This window comes from Plectropomus leopardus, chromosome 11 (genome assembly GCF_026936395.1).
Source record: "Plectropomus leopardus strain MGB_pleo_1.0 chromosome 11, ASM2693639v1, whole genome shotgun sequence".
Lineage (NCBI taxonomy): Eukaryota > Metazoa > Chordata > Actinopteri > Perciformes > Serranidae > Plectropomus > Plectropomus leopardus.
Genome location: NC_142186.1, coordinates 9,361,550 through 9,386,831, shown reverse-complemented (window position 1 = coordinate 9,386,831; position 25,282 = coordinate 9,361,550). Strand labels below are relative to the sequence as shown.

Genomic DNA, 25,282 nt, shown 5'->3' with positions numbered 1-25,282 from the left:
GTTCTAAAAGGATTAAGCAATCATGTGTACATGCTAGAGGGAAAAATGTAAAAGAAGAGCTTGTACTGTGTCTTCAGGGAGTTTTTCGCAGTTTGGAGTAAATCTGACTGCCTTTTTTAGTCTTTGTTGTGGCCTAGTGTTTGATTGGGATGCTAACAGTTAACTGTTAACTGGTTAACCACCAAGAATATTTCTGACCAGGTTACGCATGTCTCTCTATAGGTTAATTTTGCTACTCTGCAGTTTACTGGACTGTAAACCACGTGGGTCTGGTAGGAGCTAGCTAGCTAGAGGCATGGCTCATTTGGCTATTACCGCTAGTAATGGCATCCCAAACCAACAGCATTGCTGTGAAACCATTGTGCCTGTCATCTTATCACAGTAAGTAGGCAGCTTAATTTTTAGCTGTAAAACCCCTTTGACATTGTTGACCTCATTATCACTGTTAGCTCTGTTAGTGCCATTAGCAGTGTCAGCACAGCTAGTGGTGCTAACATGATTAACAATACTAAAAGGAGTTTTGTGGTTAAAATTAAGCTGCTTACTCACCGAGGCTACCTGGGGGAAGCCTAGGGTGGGAATATGTGGAAATAATGTTCCCGCAGCCACACATTCTGCCACCAGGACAGCATTACCAGCTGAACGCTGGATTAGCGTTGCTGCTGGCTAGCTAATGTTAGCTCCCACCCAGTGGGTATGTTTCCACATGTTAACGTAGCTGGCCAACTGTCTGTCAACAGAAAATAAAAGAAAATACATTTACATCACAAAACATACTATTTAACCACCTCTAAATGGATAGCACTTTTAAATGCAGAGCTAAAGCTCACTGAGGCAATGGAGCACTGGACTAAAGTAAAGGCCATTTTGTACTTTGCGTCTTTTTTTCTTAAATGGTTACTAAACACTGGCCAAAATTGACATCCTTAGTGTTTGGTGAAGTTGTGCTGTCTTGGTAGATAGAGTATGCTGTAGTCCCCAGTGCCAAAAATTAATGAGTGGCAGGCAGATGGGTGAGGTGCAGTCAAGGAGAATGAGTCAATAATGACATAGGGACACGGGTGTAGGAAGCAGCTAAGGAAGTCTGTGTGTGTGTGTGTTTGTGCTTAAGACTGGAGCGAGTGGAGAGAGAGAGAAGGGGCAGAGGGAGTCACCAGGCAGCTGGGGCTTGGCTTGGCTGCCTCTGGAGATGCTCTGTATCCTGCTGATTAGGGCCTGGGTGGCACTGAGGTTGACTGAGCATAGCGGTGGTGGGGGCTGGTGGATAGGAGTCCCAGCCAGCACCCATCGGACGCCACCTCCGCCTTTCCATGCACCGGTGCCTCCTTCTCTCCCTTCCTCCCTCCCTCCCTGGGGGGCCTGGGATGTCACTCCTTGTGAGGCGTTCATCCTTCAACCATCTCCCAAACCCGCACCAGCAGGCCTCCCTCTGCTGAAGCCCAGTCATCCACAGCTCATGTTTTTTTAAGCTCATGGATGATCAGACACATGCGCTATGAGTGATGGTGACATGTGTGTTGGAAAGCTACAGCGGAACAAGATGAAAAACATGATTGGACACACTGTTACAGCTTAGGACATACCCAGAGAGACAACGACCGATAATCAAACCAGGAAGCCCTACTGCTCAGTTATTGTTGTTGTCTTGTTATTCAATAACAAGCAGAGGTGTTTTCTTGACGGTTAAGTTCAGCATCTATGACATCATCCTAAACTGTAGCAGCTCAACCACATCACATTCAGTGATTTCCCCTCACACTCATTGTGGGATTGGGAGAATGGAGTGTCTGTACTGCAGCCACACACTGATGAAAACCTCCAGATTATGGGTTACCTCGACTCATTACCCCTCTGCTGCTTGCACTGGCTCTCCATGCTTCCTGTTCCAAATCTCGGTCATTTATTCTGGACTTGCAGTCCGTTCTCCTCCGCATCCGCATCCTTTTAACCTCCTCTCTCCTGATTGGTCCACTTCGTGACCCCTGCAGCTGCTTTTCCACTTTATTTACTGCAGTAGACCACAGTGCCATTAAGGGGGATCTAGAGTACTCTATCCACTCCTCTCACACTGCTCCAGACTCTCGCCACAGCTATGTCAAACGTCTGCAGCAGGGAGACTCAACTTGCTTTGCTTGGGGGCCACTTTTGCAAAATGACAGAAGGCCAGGGGCCAGTTGCAGCAGCTCCATACATGGTTCTAGGGTTTTAGGATGTTTCTTTGACTTTAAGACATTTTTAGAACTTTAGAAAGTTTATAGCATTTTAGGAAGTTTCTAGGATTTTAGGCCATTTCCAGGATTCTAGGCTGTTTCTAGAAATTTAGAACATTTCGAGGATTTTAGGACATAAGGGACTTAGCTAGGACCTCTGTCGGGGTGCGGGGGATCCTCCACTGGCTCTTTTTTTGATAAACAAGTTCCATTTATATGATGTTTCATGCACGCTGGTTCCTAATGTATACTTAAAGTACAAAAACAATTTCCTGTATCAATCAAACCATTTTATTGTGAATTAGAAAATGGTTGGGGCCAGATGTGGCCCACTGACTGTAAGTTGAGTATCACTAGTCTACAGGAGGATTTTGCGCCTGAAAAAAAAAATCAACCTGGCGTACCTTCTATCAGAACATCACCACAACATTGACTGATGGGTTTTCCAGAGGAGAACAGCTGATAATTTTCATTGGCAATATAGTGACCTAGGGCATGACCCAGCTCTGATCTAAAATGTGGGTTCAGTTGAAGATGTTGCGAAGGCTTTCAGGTTTAGTCAGGAAACACACAGACATCCGCCAGACCCTTAGCTCCAGCAGACAGCAGCACCTGTGGAGTATTAAACCTATCTAGCAGCACATGCTGCAGTCCTGCATATGGCTAGTTCGTATAGGATAATGACTGGCCTATAGGGCTTTCCCCCTCACGCATACACACACTCAGCCTCTCATTAAGTCTAAAGCAGCAACAGACATGGTGTAATTTCAGCAGGATGTGGCCATCATCCCTATTAACGTGTGCGTGACTTAATACCCATCTCCCTTCCTCTGCAACTGTATGTAATGCACATCAAATTTGCAGTATGTTTCCGCCACAGCATGAAAGACCTCGTCAAAAACGTGCGCTCGGTTCCTTGCATGTGCGGTTTCACCTTGAGATCCGGCGCTTGCTGGCTGCGTAATGTCTCAAAGAGAACCCTCTGATCTACAGCATCCTATACTGTAGCTGCTAATTGCTCATTAAATACTGCCGCCTCTTGTTTGATATCCAAAAGGCCCCAGCGTACCCTGTAGTGCTGTTAGAGCATAGTCAGGGCTGTTATTCGTTGCCCAAGGGGATATTTATGCCACTCTTAAATTGCGGTTCTCCATCTGCGGGGCTTCCCTTACACTGGTATTGGGCTACCACTAATTACTGGTTAATAGCAAGTGGAAAAAATGGAGCGAAATGTGCATCGTTTTCACTGGTTTTGAGGTGATAACCAGACAGCCCACAGATTTATGAGCTAAGACACTGGTGGGTAGTTGTGCTGTTGGGGGGCATGGCAGTCCTCCGTGCATCATCTTACTCAAATCCTCTGTAGGTTTGGATGATTTTTCTTATGGCAGGCTGCGCTGGTAACGCAGCCATACTTTTTATATGGAATTTGGACCCTCGCTGGTCTAGACATGGGCTTGTGCTTGAAACTATGCCCTCAATGACATAACACGTAAGCTCGGTTCAACAAAAACTTTGAGGGATATAGCTGTTTGGTTACTTATAAAAAAGGAGCAGGTTTTGGAGCTATGGATATGCAGCACATTAAAGGATTGCATATGTTGCCTTATGCATTCAATATGAGGCACTGGAGACATTAGCAGGGGCAGGAGGGTGATGGAGTAAAGTCTGGAAGGAGAGACAACTTGGATGAGTGTACATTTAATTGGATACAGCAAAGGCTGGCTGTGTGACTGTCAGCACTTGACAGGGAGAGGGGAGCGTGATAATGGGAAAAAGCCTGAATCTGCTGTTGTATTTCTCCTCCCCTGCTTCGGTCTGCCCCCACCCCCTCCCTCCTCCTCTGCTGCTTCCAGTCGTCTTCTGCTTCTCTTCTCCCCAATTCTCTGCGCCACGTGGACCTCTACGAGTCATGACATTTCTCCAGGCAGTGATGAAATCACTGCGGAGGGATAGAAGGCAGCCCACTGCAGGCCTGTAGAGTGTATTCACACTCAATTTCTAGCCAGGCAGACACATTTAATTTACCGGCAAGCCATTATCAAAGTTTGTTTAAATCCTTTCTTTGAACTACTGAAGTCAGGTGTAGGCAGCATTGAGAATGTCACTTATATGATATGTATATATATATATATATATATATGAATAAAACAACATTTTCAGTAACTGGAAAAATCCTAAATTTAAAGGGTAACTGGTATTTTTCAACCTAGATCCTAATTTGCCATGATTTTCTTTATAAGTGACTAATCAGAACAACTGTCTCTGAAAGTGGTTCATTGCTGAATGAGAGCACACAACTTTAGTCACAAAACAGGCTTCAATTTAACCACTTGGGGGATTTGTGCATTGTCAATTTATGCCCACTAAAAGTGCTTTTTTAAATTTTGCTACAACAGGCTCAGATTGTTGTTCTAAGTGTCTGACAACATTATGGAAAGGATCCCTATAGAGATAGACCTTTGGTTAAAGAGTAAGATCCTTTTTAAACAGAAACAGCCCTGAAAATGCTATCACCAAACCCACCAGACTCCATTTAAACAAACAGTAATTTTAGCATGTATCGAGACAAAATATTTTCACATCCGACTGAGTGAGGAAAGGGTTATTTCAACCAATCAGAGTTGGTGATTGTTGAAGCAGTGGAAGGACAAACCAAGATGGCTTTTGTGAGTTTTATTTTGTTTCTGGTTAATTTGAATGAAGTTTTTTTTTCTTTTTTGATGGTTAAATTGTTGTTTATTTAAATGGAATTTGGTGGGTTTGAGGCTGTTTCTGGTTAAACAAAAAGGATTTTACCCTTTAATAAAAACGTCCATGTCTGTAGGGTCCATTCTATAATGTTATAGAAATATAACACTTTTAGCAAATGTAAATTGACAGCACAAAGGCTCCGAGTGGTTACATTGCAGCCTGTTTTGTGACTGCCAGCTGCAGCATTCTCTGCAATACAGGACCAATTTTAAAAATGTTGGTTCCCATCGGTCACTTAGACACAAAAAGTCGGAAAAGGATGCACCCTTCACTCCTTTTTTAGCTCGACACCCCTCCACATCATCTCAACTGACCCAGACAATGCAGCTGCATACAATTACACAATTAATGCATCAGCTGCCATATCCACAATGTTTTACTTGAGCCTCAGCTATCAGAAATGGCTCGTGCAGCAGTGGCTTGCGGTGGGAGGTGTAAATGGATCTAGCTGACACAGTGGCAGAAGTTGGCACCCTAAAACAGCTGCAAATCAGGGCTCGATTCAAACTCGGTTTAGATTATCTCAAAAGTAAATATACAGTACGGGTGCCAGATAGGCTGCAGTTACAGCTTGAAAAGCTCATGTGGTCAAAATTAGCCGCGCTCTGCTCCAACCTCACAGGCTGTATTAGACACAAATACAAAGCTGAGGTCACAGGTGTGTGTGAAGCCTCTGTCGTCAGCCCCCACTTAAAGTTTACGACACTATCTCCATTTTTTACCCATCTTATTCCCCCTTTGAGAATAAAATGAAGAAGTAAGTTTTGCACTCTGCTTGTGGTGTGAGTGAGCATCACAGGAGTTTAGCAGAAGCAAAAGGGGGAGAGGGTCAGAGGAGCACATATGGTAAAGGGATCGGGGGAGGTCGCCCAGGGGCGACTAGACCGCCTTCCTTTGCTGCTGGGAAGACCAGCGTCACCAAGAGGACTACCTGACCTCATTAATCACTTCCTCTCCTCCATGAGGTCACTACGGCTTTGAGTGTGGACGCCACCGTCATCATGTGCTACCACAGGACGAGTGAAAGAATAAAGATAAAGACCCCCCCCACCACCCTCCCTCCCTCCAGCCTCTCTTGTGGGCCTCCTCACAGCCACGTGGCGGCTGAGGTAATGGTTGGAGGTCACTGAGATATCCAAAGAAGTCTACTGAGGCAAAAGTGACAGACGACACGGCTTTGTAGCGCGGCTGCCTGCGTTTTATTAAATCATAAGGGAACGTCATGCAATTTAACGCTCCGGTGTTTCAGATTTGTGCCTCCACCATAGCGCTCTCACGAGTCAATACACAAGTAACTGGTAGCATGTGTGGCTATGGATAATTACCTCTGGTGACACCATAAGTAAAATATAACAAGCAGAGCGGGGTCTGCTGGTGAGATCACCGCATAGATGAAGTGGTCCCTTGGGATGCCAAGACTTCAAGAAGCTCCTGACCTCGGCCTAACTCACTGATGACTAGCATGTGTGACTAGCTCACGGGGTCAAGACAGCTGTTAGAGACACTATGTGGAGCTGGAGAGAAAAATAGACGGCTGGAACTGGAGATGAATGACAGCCTTAGCTTTACCACTCCCTTTGCACTTCCTTGATATCTGAATCAAAGCAGATAACCAATGGTACTGAGGTTATTGAGACATATGGATATACGCTCTACTCCAGCGATTAGTCATAGCCTATTTTTAGTCAACTTAATTAATACTGAAATTTGTTCTACTGGGAAGAAAAAGAACACATCCTCTGCCTTGTCCCAAATCCAAAAGATCTGTCATCAAGTACAGACCAAAGGCATTTCATCTTCAAGTTTATTATCAGGCCAGACAATATTTAATACAGTATCCAGACAAATTTGTTCTCAGACCAAAAGACATTAGGTGTCCATGACACTGCAGCACTAATTTCCACAGACTACTAATGACGTAGCTCCCCAGTCCTCCACCAGCCTAACTCTTCCTCACACCCCCATGTCTGCCCTCACAAAGGTGATTATAAACCCATTAATCAGATTATGTCATAGGTTACATGTGGTCTGCATTTTGTTATATGACTCAGTCTGTTAGATAAACAACAGGGGTCTTTTATTCCATTTGACGGTACCACTGTTTTCACTCGGATGGAGTGCAGAGAAAATTGGTCTGAAGTGATGCGCTGGTGTGCGCCGGGGTAATTGACCAATTTGTGGGATTTTTCAGATGGCCGTGTCTTGGGGAGCCCTGGTCTACAATAAGTGATCCCTCACAGTGAATGTCACATGTGGTCAAGTAGCCATCTGGGTGGATCCATGGAGGTCTACTTGATGAGAAGTTCTCAGTTTTCTCTCAGTTTGAGCGAGATGGATTTTGCAGTTTTTCTTACAGTTTGAGTTTTGGAGAGATTTCTAAGTCTTCACCGACATCCGCCCATACGACCAAATGACCACTGAACAAGCATATCCTGGGAGGTCTGCAGACTCAATTCCACCAGAAATCCATATTTTGTTGGCAAATCACTCACATATCATTTGTCCTTCACCACACTTTGGAATTTGCAACCCTGCCTGTGTGTTCATTTTTTGAACCTTTACACACTTGGTTAAATCATCAAATAATGTTATTTTAGACACTGTCAGAAAATGATCTGGGGATACCAAATGTAAATTGGCAGTTGTACTTTTTATTTGAAGTGCTCTTGACCCCAGAAGTCAACAGTACTTTTCTAACTATGCATGGCTGTGGAGTTTTCCTTCTCCTTTTTTAAAAAGATTTGATCTTTTTATTACTTGAGCAGTAGCAGCTAATGGAGGCCTTCAAGAGGAAGTAGTAGTTGTTTGAAGTGGTGGTTCTGATACAGGAGTCTCTTTCATCCCAGTAGGACGCAGTTTTCGGAGCGTTAATGGAAATCATAATGCATGTTCATAACTGCCCAAAGGTAAAAGGGGCTGGGTCCCGTCTGCATACCAAGCTCCAATAAGTGTTTTGCTGTGATTTTATTTAACTGTAAAGTTTGAAGAATTTTTCAGCTGTTTTGCCTGTATGTGGATATCTGTCATTGGACAGACAGAAGCTAAAATGTGGATGCTGTGTCCACCTGTAGTTTGTTCAACACAAGTAAATGTCATAATTTTGATTCCATTTGATTAATGATTTTGAAGATCTCTTTTCCAATGTATGAGTTTGCATTGCATCTTGTAGCTGCAAATTTATACAGAGAAATTGGTATTGGCCCAATCATTAGTTTCACTGAGATTAAACTTTATAAATCTCAGCTTGGGTGTTGTTTTTTTCTGGACCAAAGTGTTCTGGGGAGTCCCTGAGAGGAACTGCCTACTAGGGAGCTCCCTTGAGAACTACTTACCCTCAAGGGCTTTTTTTTTCCCCTGTTTGCGTTCACACTTTTAATATAGTGCCCGAGGAATTATGTTTTTCTGTAGGCCAACACAGAAGTTGCCTTCACCCTAGTTCCCTCATTAAAAAAAGCCTATGGAATTTTTCCATTTGATTTTGGATTATTGCAGACAATATGGTCTGTGGCAAACAAATGGTTATAATACTTACATGTTTTGTTCAGCAAAATAATCTTCACAAATGAACACTGCTTTTATGATTTTTGAAGAAAGGCTGCAGTTACAGCTTGAAAAGCTCATCTATTAAGACTTGAAGAAGCTAGAAGTAAAAAGCTATGGTTAGGCTATAAACAATCTACACTATGGTCTCATGACTCAATGTCACCACCACGATGACGCTGTAAAGCTGTATTTGGCACAGGTCAGTGTGATGACGTTCTGTAGTATCATTTCTAGCAACTGCCTTTTTAAAGATATATTAAAGCTTCAAAGTTCACAAATTGGGTATTTACTTACACATTTTATGTCATAGAACAAAATATAAAAGTCTCTTAAGCTTGTGTTAACCACAGACCTTATTTAAGGCATCTAACCAAAAGCCTATTCAAAAAGAAAACCATTGAACTTGAGACGAGGGAACCAGGAGTGCTGAAATGCCAACTTATTTCTGTGTTTAAGGACTTATTTCTGGGCCCTCTATTGGAATACCTACTGTAAGCTGGCCAGTAGTTGGCAGAGCAAAGACACTTTCACTTTGACGAGTCATAACGTGTTTCCAATATTGAATATATGCTCGGTAAAGCCTGGCTTTCACTGTCAGTCTATTTATCTTCCGTTTTCTTCCTTTTCTTTTTTTTCATTATGAGTAGGTTTGTTTTTAAATGGCAGTTGCATGTGCTGCATTGGCTGTGTTCTTCCAATCATAAACTTATATCACTCAAGGTTATTCTTGTGCTGGCAAAGTATCCACTCTGAGCTAAAAAAAAAAAGTGCCTCAAAACAACATTCTAAGAACTACAATTGTTCTTAGTTCTTGCTATACAGACATCAAGATGGGTAGTTCTTAGAATTAGGTTCCTGGACCTATGAAAACTTCTTCTGGTCCTAAACAACTTCTTGAGGTAGACCTAAGATGATTGCCCTGGTTTCTTATTTTGTCTAAGGTCACTTTCCACTGAGTCACTTTCGACTGCTTGCTTCTCTGTTGGCACTTTTTTGTAATAGCAGCAGTGAGATTTTAATGAACAGTGAAGTGATGGGAAGCCGGCCTCACCGTCAGCCTCCACATCTCTGTAACAAGGAGATCCCTACCCTAGACAGACTTTTTTCACCCTCCTCTAATGAAATGTGGAACTAGTTAAAAAAAAAAAAAGACCACAGAAAGAGGGTCTCCTACCCAACCAAAAAACAAACAAAGAAAAGGGGCTTATTTTTGCAGCCCCTCTACCATGTCAGAGCTATCATTAAAGGCCCCTTTAACTATCAGTAGCCGATGTGCATTCAATCTCCATTTCCTAAATGAGGGGTTGCCTGAGATGGGGGTCTTAAAACCTGATGTTGCCTCTCACCTGGGTCCCTTTGTTCTCCCGCCAGCTTTATGGCTACATGGAAAGCGAGCCGCTCACCCTGCAGCTGTTCATAGGGACCGCAGACGACCGCCTCCTGCGACCACATGCCTTCTACCAGGTTCACCGCATCACTGGCAAGACCGTCTCCACCGCCAGCCATGAAGTCATGCAATCCAACACCAAAGTTCTGGAGATCCCTCTCCTGCCTGAAAACAACATGAGAGCCATGTGAGTGCACCTAGACCTCCATGAGTCGCCTATCAATCTTTCTCTTTTCTCATTTTTCACTGGTAACCTCTACTTTAAAACACACCCACAAAAAATACACTCTTTTCTCTCTCTCAGCACCTTCCTTTTAGCATTAGCTCTACAAACAAAATGCCTGATGATAGGTACTGTACAGCACACACTGAATAGAGCTTCCAAACTCTGATCTATGCTTTCACCCCAAGAGATGCATGGTTTATATGGAAGTAAAATGAGTAGGCCTACTCTGTTGCCACATTGAGTTCATGGGTGACTTAACTTTGACCTATGTGTGCAGGGGACTGCCATAGCAGTTGTGAAATAAATGTCCAACCAGAAGCCCTTGAGGAAATAATTTCATCAAAAGTAACAACCAGAATAGAGCCATTAAGAACTGAGAGTCCCGGTATGATGTAGTTCCATTACATTAAGCTTGGCCAATATTTGCCAGCAAGCTGACTGTATTAGAACACTACTGCTGAACTAACAGGTCTGCTGACAGGAATACTACGCCCCAAATTTATGGGAAAGTTTTCAGGGTGCTCACGCCCCTGCAGCCTGTAATGTGCACTAAAAAACTTTATACATAGACTCGTGAAGAACAAAACTGTCACAGTTGTGGCGGCCTTTAAGCAATAGCAAATTATGTCAGTTAAAGACCATTACTCCACTATGCACAAATTACTCTAGAAGTAGGCTATATTTTAAGTCTTGAAGGCATTAGTTGGTAACTTTTTTAAATGAAAAAAAAAGTAGTATATATTTTCTGAAACTGTCACTATATCCTCACAGCAGTACATGAGACAGATGATCATATTCCTCATGAAATCACATGCCTCTGCCTCCTTGTATTTCTTTTAATGACATTACAGCATGTGAACAAGAACAACCAATCAGAGACAAGTAGTCTCTAATGCAGCTATCAATCACATCAATCACTGCATGAGAATTGCTGTCAAACTGTCAAAGTGTTGATCAAATATGAATTGAGATTTTTTTTCACTGCATTGTGTTTTTCTCACCTCAGATGTTTTCAAAAAAATACTTTAGTGTACTGTTTAGCTGTAAATTGAGAAAGTTAGTCCTGCTGGTGTGGAGTGCATCTTAGTTCAGGTGGTCTGTGAGCTTAATCATAAATTAACAGACATATTTTCCATTGTGAATGTGTGGTTAAAATCACATGAAGGGTTCTCCAAAATATAACCTTAATTTACTTTTACAATTGTTAGTGTCAGTTTTCTAGGCTGAGGTAAATTAGACTTGGCCTCTCTCGTCTTCCTCCGGACTTGCAGTAATCCAAGGGACTATGCTTTATGGTGTGTCCAGACATCAGCTTCTGTCCTGGGGCTCCATTCCGACCAGGCTGCAGTGGATTTTTTTGGACTGGGGCCCAGAACTCTGTTTTATGGATAAAACTTCTGTATCCAAATATAGGTTACATAAGACCCTTTCCTCTTACTGCACCTCGTGTCACCACTTGAAATTTTAAAATACTAAATGTTTTCATTTAAAAAATAAAAATCTCAAAGATTTAATGTATCATTATTTTGCTAGAACATATTTTGATGTTTGTTTAAATGTAGAAGTTCCTGAAGATACATAAAGGATGTAAAAGTTTCCTGACTGGACAGTGTCCTTCTCTGGTTGAGCATGAATGATTTTAACATTCATACTGCCTTACAATATAATTTCCGACAATACCACAATATCCCTTATATTGTATCATATTTAGGGGCGCCCCTCACCCATTTGACTTAATGTGTCCCCCAGGATGAATATGATATTGAAAAAATATTCAAGAGGAAGTTTCTGTTCCCCTTTGTCGTCAGCACACACGCTAAAGGAAGAGGAGTGAAAATTCTCTCATTCTCCCCTGACTATCTGAAAGGTCAAAGAAAAGCCTTCAACTGTCTCTTTCCACTGAGCTGTTTAACAGTCGCCTTGATAACGCAGCATCCATCTCTCTGCTCTTGTGCCAGCAATCATTTGCTCTCTGTGTGGGATGCAGACAGTGGGGAACTACAGTCGAACTTTCAGACAGTTTCAATCTGTCTTTCTTTCCTATTCTAGGAAAACCCATCTCACACACATAAAGTAGCTTAATTTAAAGTACGCTTCTGCAAATCCATATCATGCTGTTTGATTATAAATACCTGTAACCCTATCAGTATGGCAATGCTTAGAATACGTGTTTTGTTGTCTTTTAACATTGCTGGCAGAGAAGACTATCCCATGCTCAGGTTAGATAGGCCATGTAAATGACTTTAACCCTTTGAAACCTAAGCAGAAGATCTTAATTTCATTCAAAAACATAATACAAAAAGGCAATTAGCAACTTAACAAGAAATGACCCCAATATTAGCTAAAAATACCCCAAAAAAAGTTACAAGAAAATTGGCTGGAAAAAACTAAATATAGAAAAACAAGAAATGAAGTGCAAACAATCAATGAAATATATATAAATAATATATATATTCTTTCTGTAAGAGTTTTAAATGTATAACTATGAAAATTGGAACTATAATTTCTGAATTTGTTTTTAATAATCTCCCTGTCTCTTTTTTTCACCTTTCAAAAATGTCTTGCATTTTAGGGGACATTTCTTGTCATATTGCTGATTGCCTTTTACCCCTTGTTTTTTTTTTGTTTTTTTTTTTAATCAAACCAATTTGCTCATGTTTCGGAAGTTCAGTTGCTTGTTAGAAGCATCTGAATGCAGCACAAGAAAACTGATGTCGATCCAGGTTTCAAAGGGTTAAACTAATCCATGAAGTCCATCACACTTGTTTATTTCATGTAAGGCTGATTAAGAGTGGGTAGTCAGCATTCCATTTTATTTTTTCTTGTTTATTCAGATTGTCCAAACCAAAGTCAAGAGGAGAAATGGATTGTTATAAAACCTGACATTTACCATGTTCCAGGAATAATGCCAAAAACACTACCATGTAAAAGTATTGAAATGCCGAGCCGTATCCCATTCATATTCCCTCATTTTTTTTACCAGCCACACTAGTTTTATTTAAATTCATGAAAGGTTATGTTTGAAAATGAATGCCTTTTTTTCCACTAAGAACAGGGAGTGAAAATTCACGCCTTTACCTCCCAAACTGTAAAATGAAATGAAGACAGACAGCTTAGAAACGAGTCTAAAACTGCATGTGGCAATGATTAAAGGAGTTTTAACCCTAGACATTTGAAGTGTAAAGCTTCAATAGTGTGAAGGGACTGGGGAGGCTTTCAGATAGCAATAAAGTGACTTTGTGTATACTGACTGCAGCTGATGGGACTTTGTTTGATGGCATTGTGCTCAGTCCAGAGGATTCCTCCAGAGAACTGCTAATTCTTGGACCACCGTGACGCTTTAAAACTGTGATGTGAAGTCATTAATGTCCAACTCTGTCTTTGATGACATGCTGGATTAATAATGACACGGTCACGCTCCGGTGGACTTCCAGTGTGTGATCTCTAACACCAGCAGGGAATTCACTGCTGGTCTTGATGCAGCTACTCTGCTCAATGTCTAAATCAAAACTTCTTTCATGTCAGCCTTTGTCCATATAGTACCTTCTATAAAAAAATATTCTGTAAGGAGTATCCTGCTTGACCATATGTTGTGTAATATAGAAAGCAGTGCCTGATGCTTTTTTGACATAATTTCAATTTAAACCAAAAATATTTTTTATTATTTTAAAAGTGAAGTGTGTAAGATTTAGGGGGATTTGGTGGTGTCCAGCAATGAATTGCAGATTGAAACCAGCTTAAACTTCTTCCTGCTAGAATTCCTTCAGTGTTCATTGTTTAGGAGATTTTTTTTTTTTTTTTGGTGGAAGCAGAATTATCCATACAGGTCTCCTTCTCTCCTAAAGAAGTGGAGCAGGTGATTCAAACTGTTAAAAACACTGAATGAAGCAGTTTCATGCCAAAAATCAGTTTAACTCCAAAGTTACTCATCGCAGATGAGCTTCTAACTACGGTAGCAAAAATGCAAAAACTCAAAAATGCAAATGGCCTTATCTATCCAGTGTCCGTTCTGGGCTACTGTAGAAGCATGGCTGTGCAACATGGCGATCTCCATAAACGAGGACCCACTCCCTTTGTAGATATTAACGCCTCATTGTAGGTTAACAAAAACACAAAGATTCTTAACTTCAGGTGATTAAACATAAATATAGCATAGTTATGATGTAATATTCCATTTCTGTTGAAATATCCCCTTAAATCGTACAAACTGGACCTTTAAATATATAATGTCATCTTTGAAATATGGTGTTCAATTTTGCTCCTCTCTGCATCTGTCCCAGAATTGATTGTGCAGGGATCCTGAAGCTGCGCAATTCGGACATTGAGCTTCGCAAAGGAGAAACGGACATCGGACGCAAAAACACACGCGTGAGACTGGTGTTCCGAGTGCACATCAACCAGCCCAACGGCAGGACAGTGTCCCTACAGGCTTCTTCGAACCCTATTGAGTGTTGTAAGTCACACACACACACAGTAACAAACTCACAAACTGGCATGGCTTTTCTCTTGGCTTTCCACTTAAGCAAAAGGTGGCATCTATTGTTGTAATCCAATAAACTGAGCTGCTATTTTATTACCTGCTGGAGCAAATTCAGCGCCTCTGCAGCCAATAAGCTTTATATGATCAAAGCAATTTGCCAAGGCAATAGATGCATTGTACATGATGCCAGACACACGTGTTATCTATCTCAGTTCACATTTTATGACTGAATGCACAAGTTATTGTGGTAAGACTACCCCATTAGCACAGGTTTCACAAAAGGTCATTTGCCAGCCCCTAGTTTTGGCGTGGTTGAATGAGCGCATTGAAAGAAACCTCTGTTTCTTTGTCATTCATTTGTGTATATAGGTGTGATGTTATTTGCACCCAAGGAAGCCAATTAAAGTTAGATGGTAAGACAGAGCTGGTATTGTAGTTAATGGTCTAATGTGGATGTTAATCCGAGTTGTGAATTTAAAGATTTCTTGCCTGTTTCGGTGATTTCCTATTCTAAAATTGTGCAATGGGATAATATTGGATTAAATTAAATATGTGACTCTGGCTGTGAATCTGGTCAGCAAATCCCAGAGGCTAAAGGTGACTAGCTTGCCACAGTTATAGAAAGCAGAGACAGGTGGTTGGCTGTAGGTTTCTTCATGGAAAGTAATGACGAAGGATCTGATCGTGAAAGTGTTTTTTTGATCCGTTGTCCGCCTTTTTCGATATCATTTTAAAGAGCAGCTGTTGGCTGAAAAGCTCTTAGCTAGGGGTCATGAAATCATCATCATAAAGTTGATAAGCCTGTTTCCTTAACGAAGAACTGCTGTTTTACTGGCTTTGTGCTGGACTTGTGCTTATTGGAGTGGATGGAGATCAGGGGGGTTTATGTGGGCTCACACACCGTATTGAAATGTGTGTGTGTTTCCCCTCTAACAGCCCAGCGCTCAGCTCAGGAGCTTCCCTTGGTGGAGAAGCAGAGTGTGGATAGTTATCCCGCCACCGGAGGCAAAATGATGCTCCTGAGTGGCCTCAACTTCCTCCCTGACTCCAAGGTGGTGTTCGTGGAGAAGGCCCAGGGTAAGCTGCCATCACCATGTTTACTGCCTCTCAATTTCCCCTCTTGATATCTCTTTCGAATTTCTCTTTCCCTCTCTGCCTCCATTGCCTTTTCGTAGTCTCTCCTCCCGTCAAAATAGAGCAGGCCCTGCCAGCGAGCCACATGTGGTGTGCATTAAGCCACTATATTTTTAACCAAAGCGTATTTACATTTGCTGAAGTTTCCATTGCCTGTTCACTGGTGCTCGCCACAAGTTAAGGAATGAATCACAACCAGGGCATGTGCAACGTCTCTTTCTCTCACTTTCCCTCTCTCCCTCCCTGACTCCCTCTCTTTTGACATTTAACCCTCTCACTTACTTTCAGGAGCTCCCTCGTCCACCCTTTCTACCAGATATTTATCACTGATTCGTGATTATGGGGCTATTTCTTTTTTTTTTGTCCAGATTTTTCATCCATTAGTTTCCTCCCTGTGTGGGAGGGAGCAGTGGTGAATGCGCAACTGATCAAGTTTGCAAGTGAATGATCATTTCCTTGATTGCACCCACTAAATCAAAGCAAAGGTCAAGCACTGTGATATCAACAAAGTGTGCTGAAACACTATGCTGCTTCTAATGATGATGATGAACAACAATGAAAGCAGGATGAGGGTGGCATCTAATTACCGTCAATTGATTAATCACAGATTTTATAATTTGTGGAGATGATTTTTGTTGAAGAGCTCCAAGTTACACACAGAAATGCGTACCACCCTTTCACAATATCTTTTTTACCTCTCTAGACCAAAGCCACAAAGAGATTTTTGATGAGAGCAGTGAAGTTAAAAAAAGACAAAACCGACATTTCCCAATACCTTCAACCTACATGCACACATAATTATAGAACTAGAGTTACATCCAACTATATACAATATTGTGATAGGGTCACAGTTTGGTTAGATTTAGGCACCAAAACTACTTTGTTTGGTTTAGAAAGAAAATCATGGTTTGGGTTCAGATAATTACATTACGTAGCTAAGTACAGAACTACTTGTTTTTGTTCTCGTTTGGTTTCACTTGTGACATGAACATGGTCTCCTAGGTGAAAGTCCTGTGTTTGTTTGACTTATTCGTCCACCCTGACCTCCTCCCTACAGAGACTTAGTTGCTCTTTATACTAAGTCACCTGACTTCCCATGTAATATCCCCAATAATAAGCTGATGCAGACAAACTATACAGGTGATATTCAGGGAAGTGGGTTCTGGCTAAAAATCATACCCGTAATATTAGAGGATAGCCTTCTTTTCGTGCATCAGTGAATAAATACATTTTTATGAAACTATTTTGTAATTAAAACTATGTCCAACTTGCAACATTGAGCCACGTCTAGACTGCCTCATATACATTATAGAAAAATACTACAAAAAAAAGAATAGCTAGATTTCAGAGTAAAAAACTTTCAATACACATACCCGTATTGTATGGAATCACTTTATGGAAAACTGACTTGCTTTTACTTATTCCAAACCATGTTTCAGTTGTTTACTTTTAAATTTTTTGACCAGTTATTTATTTACAATTTATTTACCAATTGATTCACGTGAGGTGTCAGTAATTGGCTGGAAAATTAGTAGAAAGCACTTGAAACCTCATCACTGCTTCAACAAAGCTCATGCGAAACTGAGTCTCATCGCTGGGAAGGGAGAACACAGACTTTGGTTTGAATTACTCAATTTCCCCCAAACTGATACAAATATGATCTTGAAAATGACTTAAAAGTATAAGACAAGCTGAACAAAAAAAACAAAACAAAAAAAATCTCCCTGCTTACCTTTTAGGGGAACTCTTAAGCACCTTAGGGGTTAATGGATAGGTAGACATGGGGTAAGGGGAGGTTGATGAACTTGCTAATATGGGGTCTCCCTCCTCCTGGCTTTACTTAGTCATGGAGGGGGATCCCCTGGAGAGGAAAGCCCATTCATACACAACACCTTCGCCTCTCCACTCCCTGCTATTTGAGACTCATGACCCTTTCAAGGTTGTGTTACCCCTTTTTTCACCCCCTCCCTCTCTTTTCCTCTCTGTTTCCTCTTATTCTCTCCTTTCACTCCCTCATCCTCCACCCTTCTTACCTCTATCCTCGATACCCGTTAAAGACATTAGTCGGTGTGGAGCTCTGCACTAGCGGGATCCCCACACTCGTGCCTGCCATCGACATTTCAGTGGTTTGTTTTCCGTCTCTGTGGTGTCAAGGAGGAGAGAGAGAGAGAGAGATCGAAAGAGAGGTTGTCTGTCTACTACTTAGTCTGCTTTTATGTAAACTTTAATGACCCACCACTTCCAGGGTCTCCTAAGTCAAAGAGCCCATTACAGACAGACCAGCACACATGCACACACAGGAACACACACATCACTCACTAATGGCACCTATCTATGAGCAAGTAGGAGTGTGGAAAAGTACTTATGACCCAGATATACTGCAAAATATCGTCTTTTGGCATTTTGATCAGAGAATCCTGCTGTTTCATGAAGGTTCACAGACTGAAAATTTCTCAGATTGTTGATTTAGAAGGACCAAACTGGAATAAGGGGGGAAAAAAACGGAATCCAATAAAATTATAATTATATTACAGATTTATTCTATAACGTTGGTTTTATTTTCCTCTGGAAAAGTTCATGACTAAGTGCACCCATGAAATACAGAGCAATGCACCGCAATAATTACTACTCGCAGACATGTGCTTATACACACAGTGGGACACGCACATGCGCATGCACAGCCGAGCTCTTTGTACAGCACAACACCAATCACTGCATTCGCCACAGTGGTGACAGCCACGACTGTCGCTGCCATCAAAGGTCAGGACGGCTGCTCATTTTCCAAAATTGACTCCAATAAACACCTTCCAGAAAATTCCACAAATCCTAAGGAGCAACAGACGCTTTTTGAGTGTCCCCGTCCAACTTGTGTGAATAATTACTTTCAGTTAAAATCATCCAAGTTGAGTCAGAGGGAGATCACACACAGAACAAAAGCCTATTAGCCCAAATGAGACGGTCATAAATCATAAATACATGTATTTCTTCAACTGTTTCCATTTGCTTTCACACACAATGATGTAGCTGCTTTTAGCGCAAACATACCCAGATGCCTGTTTTTGAATTGTATGCTCTGAAAACAACAAGAGCAGATGTCAATTCATTAGTGAACTCTTAAATAATGGATGACATCGTTTGAGAGATTGTCCCATTAACAGTTTCTGGTTAAGTGACGAGAGCAGCGACACCGAAAAACAGCCACCAGTGCTTGGCAAATCATTAACACTGGTGCTCCACGTCACCACTTTAGTTTACATTGGCATTATCTTCAAAGTAAAACAATGATATTTTAAAATTTTATAAATATCAAGTAACCTTAAATGGATATTCATGATAAAAGCTATCAGGGTGAATACAGACACTACAAAGCTAGAAATATATAAATGATAAGGCATTTAAAGTGAACTTTGCTACATGTAAAAGTGAGTTACTTTTTTAAAAAATGTTTAAAAGCACTGTTTTTTTAAAAAGTAAGACCTACTTTATAGATCTGCCAAATGGTACTTCTGCTTGGAACAGTGTTTGCGTAAATAGTTTTTAAATGATATTTAATGGGCAGATAGTTCACTTTTGTGTTATCTCGTAATGGGAAAGGTGACAAAAGGGAGACCCTCCTAAAAACCTACATAAATGTTTTATCTGAACCTGTGCTACTATTAAATCACAGTTTTACCTCCGTTGGGCTTTCGCTGCATCTTTAATCCTCCTCTCCCTCTCCATGTTGTTTTGATTGTCTGTCTGTCCCCCCTGAGATGTCCTCCGTATACAATGAGCACAGCTCATAGCTGTTGCCACAGCGGGAGACCTTAATGCGCCTTAAAAAATAATTACTTCTACTTTTCAAATGCCACGTCCAGCCCCACTGCTCCACTCCATCACCCACAGGATAACTGATGCAAACTGTGTGCATCCAGTGCATGTGTGTGTGTGTTTGTTGTTGTGTACATGTGTGCGTGTGTTGCTGTTAGCCTGCGGGCCTGTTTGCGTTGTTCAGTAGGAAGTGTTTTCAGTGAGTCATCCGCGAGGGATTCCCTGTGGAGGGGTGAAACGGAAAAGACAAGACCCTCAGAGGGTAGATAGAGGGAAGAGAACGAGGAGACAGGAGGGGACGAAAAAAAGACGGGGCTTCCTTAGAAATCCTGCCTGTGACCTCGAAGATAGAAGTCATCATATCCTGTCCTGATGTTGACTCCTGTTAAATGAGTTAATACCACGTGCAGGGTCAATTTCTTAATGTCCCAAAAAATGTATGTATTTCAGGGACTTTTATGAATAATCCATGTTTATTTCTTCAATTGATTAATCAATATTGCTGCTTTTCCTACTTTTGTAGTTCATCACAGACCACACATAGGGAGAGCAAATAAATCAGACTGGAGCTAGATAATGACAGGCTCAAAAACCTCCACGTTTCTGTTTCTGCTGTCATGTAAACATTCTTTTCAATGGTAATTATTGTTGACATGTATATTTAATAGGCCTTATCATTTTTTTCTCTACCATGGAGAGTTGAACCCTCCGCACAGCCGCAGTGTGGGCATTTATAAAACTTTCCATCTTCTTTTGCTTGGTTGCGCTTGGTTTTTATTATATGTATGTGTTGAGGTTGTGTCAGTGTTTTGGTTTGCCCAAACCGCTCTTTTGGCGCAGGAGTAGGAAGACATACCTGGCGCACCTATCACAGTGTGCGTTCTGGCTTGCCCTGCTTTCCATGGATGGAATGAGTGCTAGAGGCAGGGAAAATAGAGAGAGACAGACAGACAGACAAACAGAGGGAGAGAAAGAGAGAGAGAGCTGGGGAAAGCCTGCACTCTGACTCAGAGGGGAGGTAAGGGAATTCCCTGGTGAGCTGGATAGTTTTTACATCTGGTCGGATTGGAGCGTTGCCTGGAGCTCGGCAGCACCAACACACGCCTGGGCTGCAGCAGGGAGAAGTCTGGTCTTCTCCACCTCTGCTTCAGGCTGGTCGAGCTCACAGCCAAGACTAAGAGAATTCTCAGCTACAGTATAATCTGTAACATTAGGACAGCCGAGTCCACAACAATAACCCCTTGGCTATTTCTCTTGTCATGTGGAAACTCCTCAGCAACAGGCTGAAATATTTGGATTCTCATACCTTCATAATTTGAGGAACGCATGCCGTACCGACTGTGATCTGTACTGTTAGAGTTCATTCGGAGACTGTTTATACTTCGTTGAACACGTCTACCTTGGGCAAGTCTAAACACCAGACAAATCGGTCGATGTATTGTACTTCTAGCGGTATGTCTAGACTGCCCTTTGGCTTTAGGCAAGGATAACCTGCATAATCTTGGCTCATATCTTGGCACTAAGGCGGTGTAAGGTCAGCCGCCACCCCTGCTTCAGGCTAAGGATTATAGAAGTGTGAGTTACAGTATCCTGTCTAATTAGGATAGCATACCACACCAAAATAAATGATTATGTAGAATAATTGTAGCTCAAGAAGGAGCCCTCGAACAGAACTGTAGGGATTTAACCTCCCATGCTCATTTGTCATACCCAGTAAAGCATGCATTAGCTACTGCAGGTGGCTATAAGGGAAAAGGATGGCTCAATACACCCAAAAGATTAAATCATGACATACAGTATTGAAGGGGTAGACATCACTGACCCTTTTTTGAGATTCCTTTGGCCAGCTGAGCCTGTATTATACAAATGTCGTCTTAGTGTGAAGCCTATGTGAAATGGAAGTGAGTTTGCCTCTCACCCTCAAAGCCGCTGGCTCATCAAAATATATTTCTTTCATGATGTAAAGTTTCATCAGCAACAGGCCAATGCACTATATTGGCATGCCTTTGCTTTGGGCACGTCTATACATCAAAGGGATCGGCTGGATCGTAACAAAAAGATGTCTAGATTGTCCTTAGGCCTCCACCCTTTCTTCAGACATGTCTGAACATGTTACAGCCAGATAAGCTGTTCAGATCAGAGAGACACAATTGTTTCCATTTCCCTTTTCTGGAACAGGTCTTAAGAAATGCCATTACCATGGAATAAGAATAGTGATATATTTTGATGAAATGTTGCTCATCGCATGGGACATGGGTCCAAATTGCCTGCAAACAGTTAAAGAAGTATTTCCCGGTGGAAAGATTGTCTTTTCATAAAACTAGGCTGTCTATTCAATAGAAAGATGTAAATACTTGAGAAATTGTTGCTACATGACAAGAAAAAAAAAAAAAAAGACAAAAAGGGCTGTGGATTTGCTTTTTTTCAAGAGGTTGAAAGCCTACATCTACCAGAATGCACCGAGCTGCACCTGACCAATATACTCATATTACAGCTAAATAGTGCACTAAAATATCTTTCTTAAGACAATTTTAGGTGTGAAAAGGGCAACACAGTAACAGAATGTTGGTTTACATTTGATCAGCACCGCCTAATTTCACTGTTCACTTAATTTTTTAATTTTTTTTTAACCTAGGTATCTTTCGGTATCTTTTTAGATTTTCCCCTAGACATTTTCCCTAGCTTTTTAAAAATATTCTTCTAAATTTACTAATTTCTTGCAGTTTGTGGATTTAGCTAACTGAAGTAGCTAACTGCTGTTTTCCAATATTTTTGAAAGAAATCACACTAATTCACTCACGGTTCAAAGGTTTTAATATTTGTGAAAGGTTTCTGGAAGCAGCACAAGGACAGTAGTGCTACTCCAGGTTTCAAAGGGTTAAGCAACAGGCCCAGGGTCAGCAAAAATATGCCAGATGCGTTCCGTATATGGCGCGAAACGCCATGTCCACATCCGGTGAATTTTGAAAAGCAAATGAGCTTGTGGATCTGGGTGCTGGCAAGATGGAGGGAAGTTTAACATTGGTCACTCATATTACCCACAGTGTTATCATACAGAACTGTTAAAAATTCAGTAAAGTATCCCTTTAAAGAGACCCTGCACAAATACTAAAAAGGCATCTACTTGCAGCCAGTTTACTGTGACCCTTCCCAGGCTCTGATATACTCTGCACCACACCATGGCGAGCAACCGACCTTGATGTCTTCCATGTGAACACGAATATTATACAAATGTAAAAGTCTGGATGATCTCCCAGCCTCCTCTCAGTCTTTAGATCATTTTCAGACCCAGTGCCACACAGCCGGAGTCTTGATAAAAGGATAGAATCCGTGTCTACTGCTGTCTCCTCAGCCTGCACTCACAGGTCAAGTCAGCTCACGCTTCCCCTGTTTTACACCAAGAATAACTCACTTCCTGACTATAAACCCATCACAAATCTACTGCCAGGTCATAATTTATACAGAAGCCTCTCAATTTGAAGCAGACCCACATTTCTCCAATTTCACCACTCCTCAGATTGGCAGAGGTCAGGTGCTTCAGACAGGGAGAGCAGCTGCACCTCTGCAATCAGTCTTTGGGGAACCCCTTTTGGCCTTTTGGCTTTTTTCTACATTGGACAACAAGGTAATTGCTGTGAAAATATGTGTAAAATGTCTGAAGCATTTTCAGTACAGGCAGCAGCAGAACAGTAATACTAAAATGGAAAATAAACTTGATGTATGTAAACAGGAAAGTTAGAAAAAATACTCCTGAAAATCATCTCTGGAAAAGCGACATAGCTGCAAAATACGTCTGGGTTGTTTCACAAGACAACCTCCGCAATTAAGCATGTGAATCATATTTTCCGTTCTCAAAAATATTCACTTTGGTCAGTGGAAGTTGTTTTGCACTATACAACACTTTTTAGGAGGAAAAAAACACCTCTGGAAAGCCAAAACCTGTAGGGTCATCATGAGGACAAGGATGCCATTACCCAGCTGTGGCTTTGTTAACCCTTTGAAACCTGAGTAAATCGGCTTGATTTCTTTCTAAAACATCAGAAAAAGGCAATGAGCAACTTAATAGAAAAAAATACTTAAAAATTGATAAAACAATGTTACATGAAGATGAACTAAAAATTAGGACAAAAAATAATTAAATAGCAAAAATAAGAAAAAAAAGGTTAAATGAAATATAAACAAGGAAATGCAGTGAAAAAAGTGTTAATATACAAACATATACAAATATTTCAGTCACATAATTTTAAATGTATAATTATTGTTTTAAATGCAGTTTTCAGAAAGATTGCCCCCTATTATAAATAAATAATATAAATAAATAAATTTCTAATAGTTGTATCTCTCTACTTACAAAAATAAATAAATCTAAATATCAGGTCATTTTCTTGCGTCTTTTCCTAATTTCTTGCAGTTTGCAGGTCATCACTTGCCAAGTTGCTCATTGCCTTTTTTCACAAAGTTTTTAAAAGAAACCAAACACATTTTCTTGAAAAGTTTGATGGCATGTGAAAAGTGTCTGAACACAGCACAAGAAAACTGAGGTTGATCCAGGTTTCAAAGAGTTAAACCCAAGGGATATTCTCTACATCTTTAACCAAACATCAGTTCATTAAAATAAGTATGACTAATGAGAGAATTTGTTTCTGTGAGATAACAGCAACAGTGTTGCTGTGTTGTCACCATGTACACAACATTATGTCTTGTGAAGAGTTGAAGGAGACTCCAAGAAGCCTCACCCTGCATGTGGTCTAATTTCCTGATGAATGAGTGTGTTGTCCTGGTTGTCTGTGTTGGTGTTAGTCGTTGTGGATATCATTTGCACAAGTGAGTCATGTCGAGCAATAGACAGATGGTCGGGTTACCTTTGAGCACAAAGCCTATGAATAAGTGCAAGTCTATGCGTCTGTGTGCCTGCACGTGTCCGTTCATTTCTCTATTTAAATGTGACTGGATCATAGCAAGACTTCTCCAGACATAGCTCCTACACCACCCATTGTTTTGTGCTTCCACCTTTTATCATTCAAGCTGAAGGCCAGAACAAAGGTAGAGGATCCTGTGTCTGCGTGCGTGCATGCTCCTGCATCTGTGTGCGCATTACGCGTGGGTGGAGGCTGCGTGAAGGAGGAGGTGTTGTCGGGAACAGAAGCATTTTGCAGATGTTGCAGGGAAGGAGTGAATGGAAAGTTCTGCGGTTATCAGTCGTGCAGCTCTCTCTGACTCGCAAAGGTATGCCACATGTGGCCCCATCCCTCTTCAATCTCAGATTTGTTAAGTCTGATGGAGTTAAGCATTGAAAAGTTTAGAGGAGCAAAGTGACAGAGAGGCGTAGAAGGTGAGAGAAAAGATCAAGAGAAAGGTAGAGAGAGAAAAAGAGCAAGAAAAACATGTTTACTAGTGGAGTTTGGGGTTGACGTCGTAGTCTAAGGTTTCCCTTTTGGAGTGTCTCCCAGTGCGGAGGCGGGTGAGATTCCCTCTTGGTTCCCCTAGACGAAACATGAGGAACGCTCATCTCTGTTTGTCTCCCTCTCTCTGACCTTCTCCCTGTCTCTGCTCACTCTAATTGCCCTTCCATGCTTGGAGCCACTTCACAGCCTTACGCGCGCCTCGTTCTTTTGAGCATCTCAATCACCTGCCACATGCACAGTATCATTGCCCCATGGCAGTCCTATAAGGATTCTGCTTCTATTCCACGTCGTCTCCATCACAGCGAGGCACATTTCTCCATATGCAACTCTTAT

At 41.4% G+C, this 25,282-nt stretch overlaps 1 protein-coding gene across 4 annotated transcripts in view; it reads left to right on the top strand.

Annotated features, from left to right (window-relative positions):
- The window catches only part of LOC121946226 (nuclear factor of activated T-cells, cytoplasmic 1-like), a 155,851-nt gene that overhangs the window by 91,886 nt on the left and 38,683 nt on the right, over positions 1-25,282 (top strand). For all 4 annotated transcript variants that reach the window (XM_042490717.2, XM_088083991.1, XM_042490716.2 and 1 more), the window contains 3 exons: positions 9,879-10,081; positions 14,401-14,573; positions 15,537-15,677. In XM_042490717.2, coding sequence (XP_042346651.1) covers positions 9,879-10,081; positions 14,401-14,573; positions 15,537-15,677 — 517 coding nt within the window. The remainder of the gene's footprint in view (positions 1-9,878; positions 10,082-14,400; positions 14,574-15,536; positions 15,678-25,282) is intronic.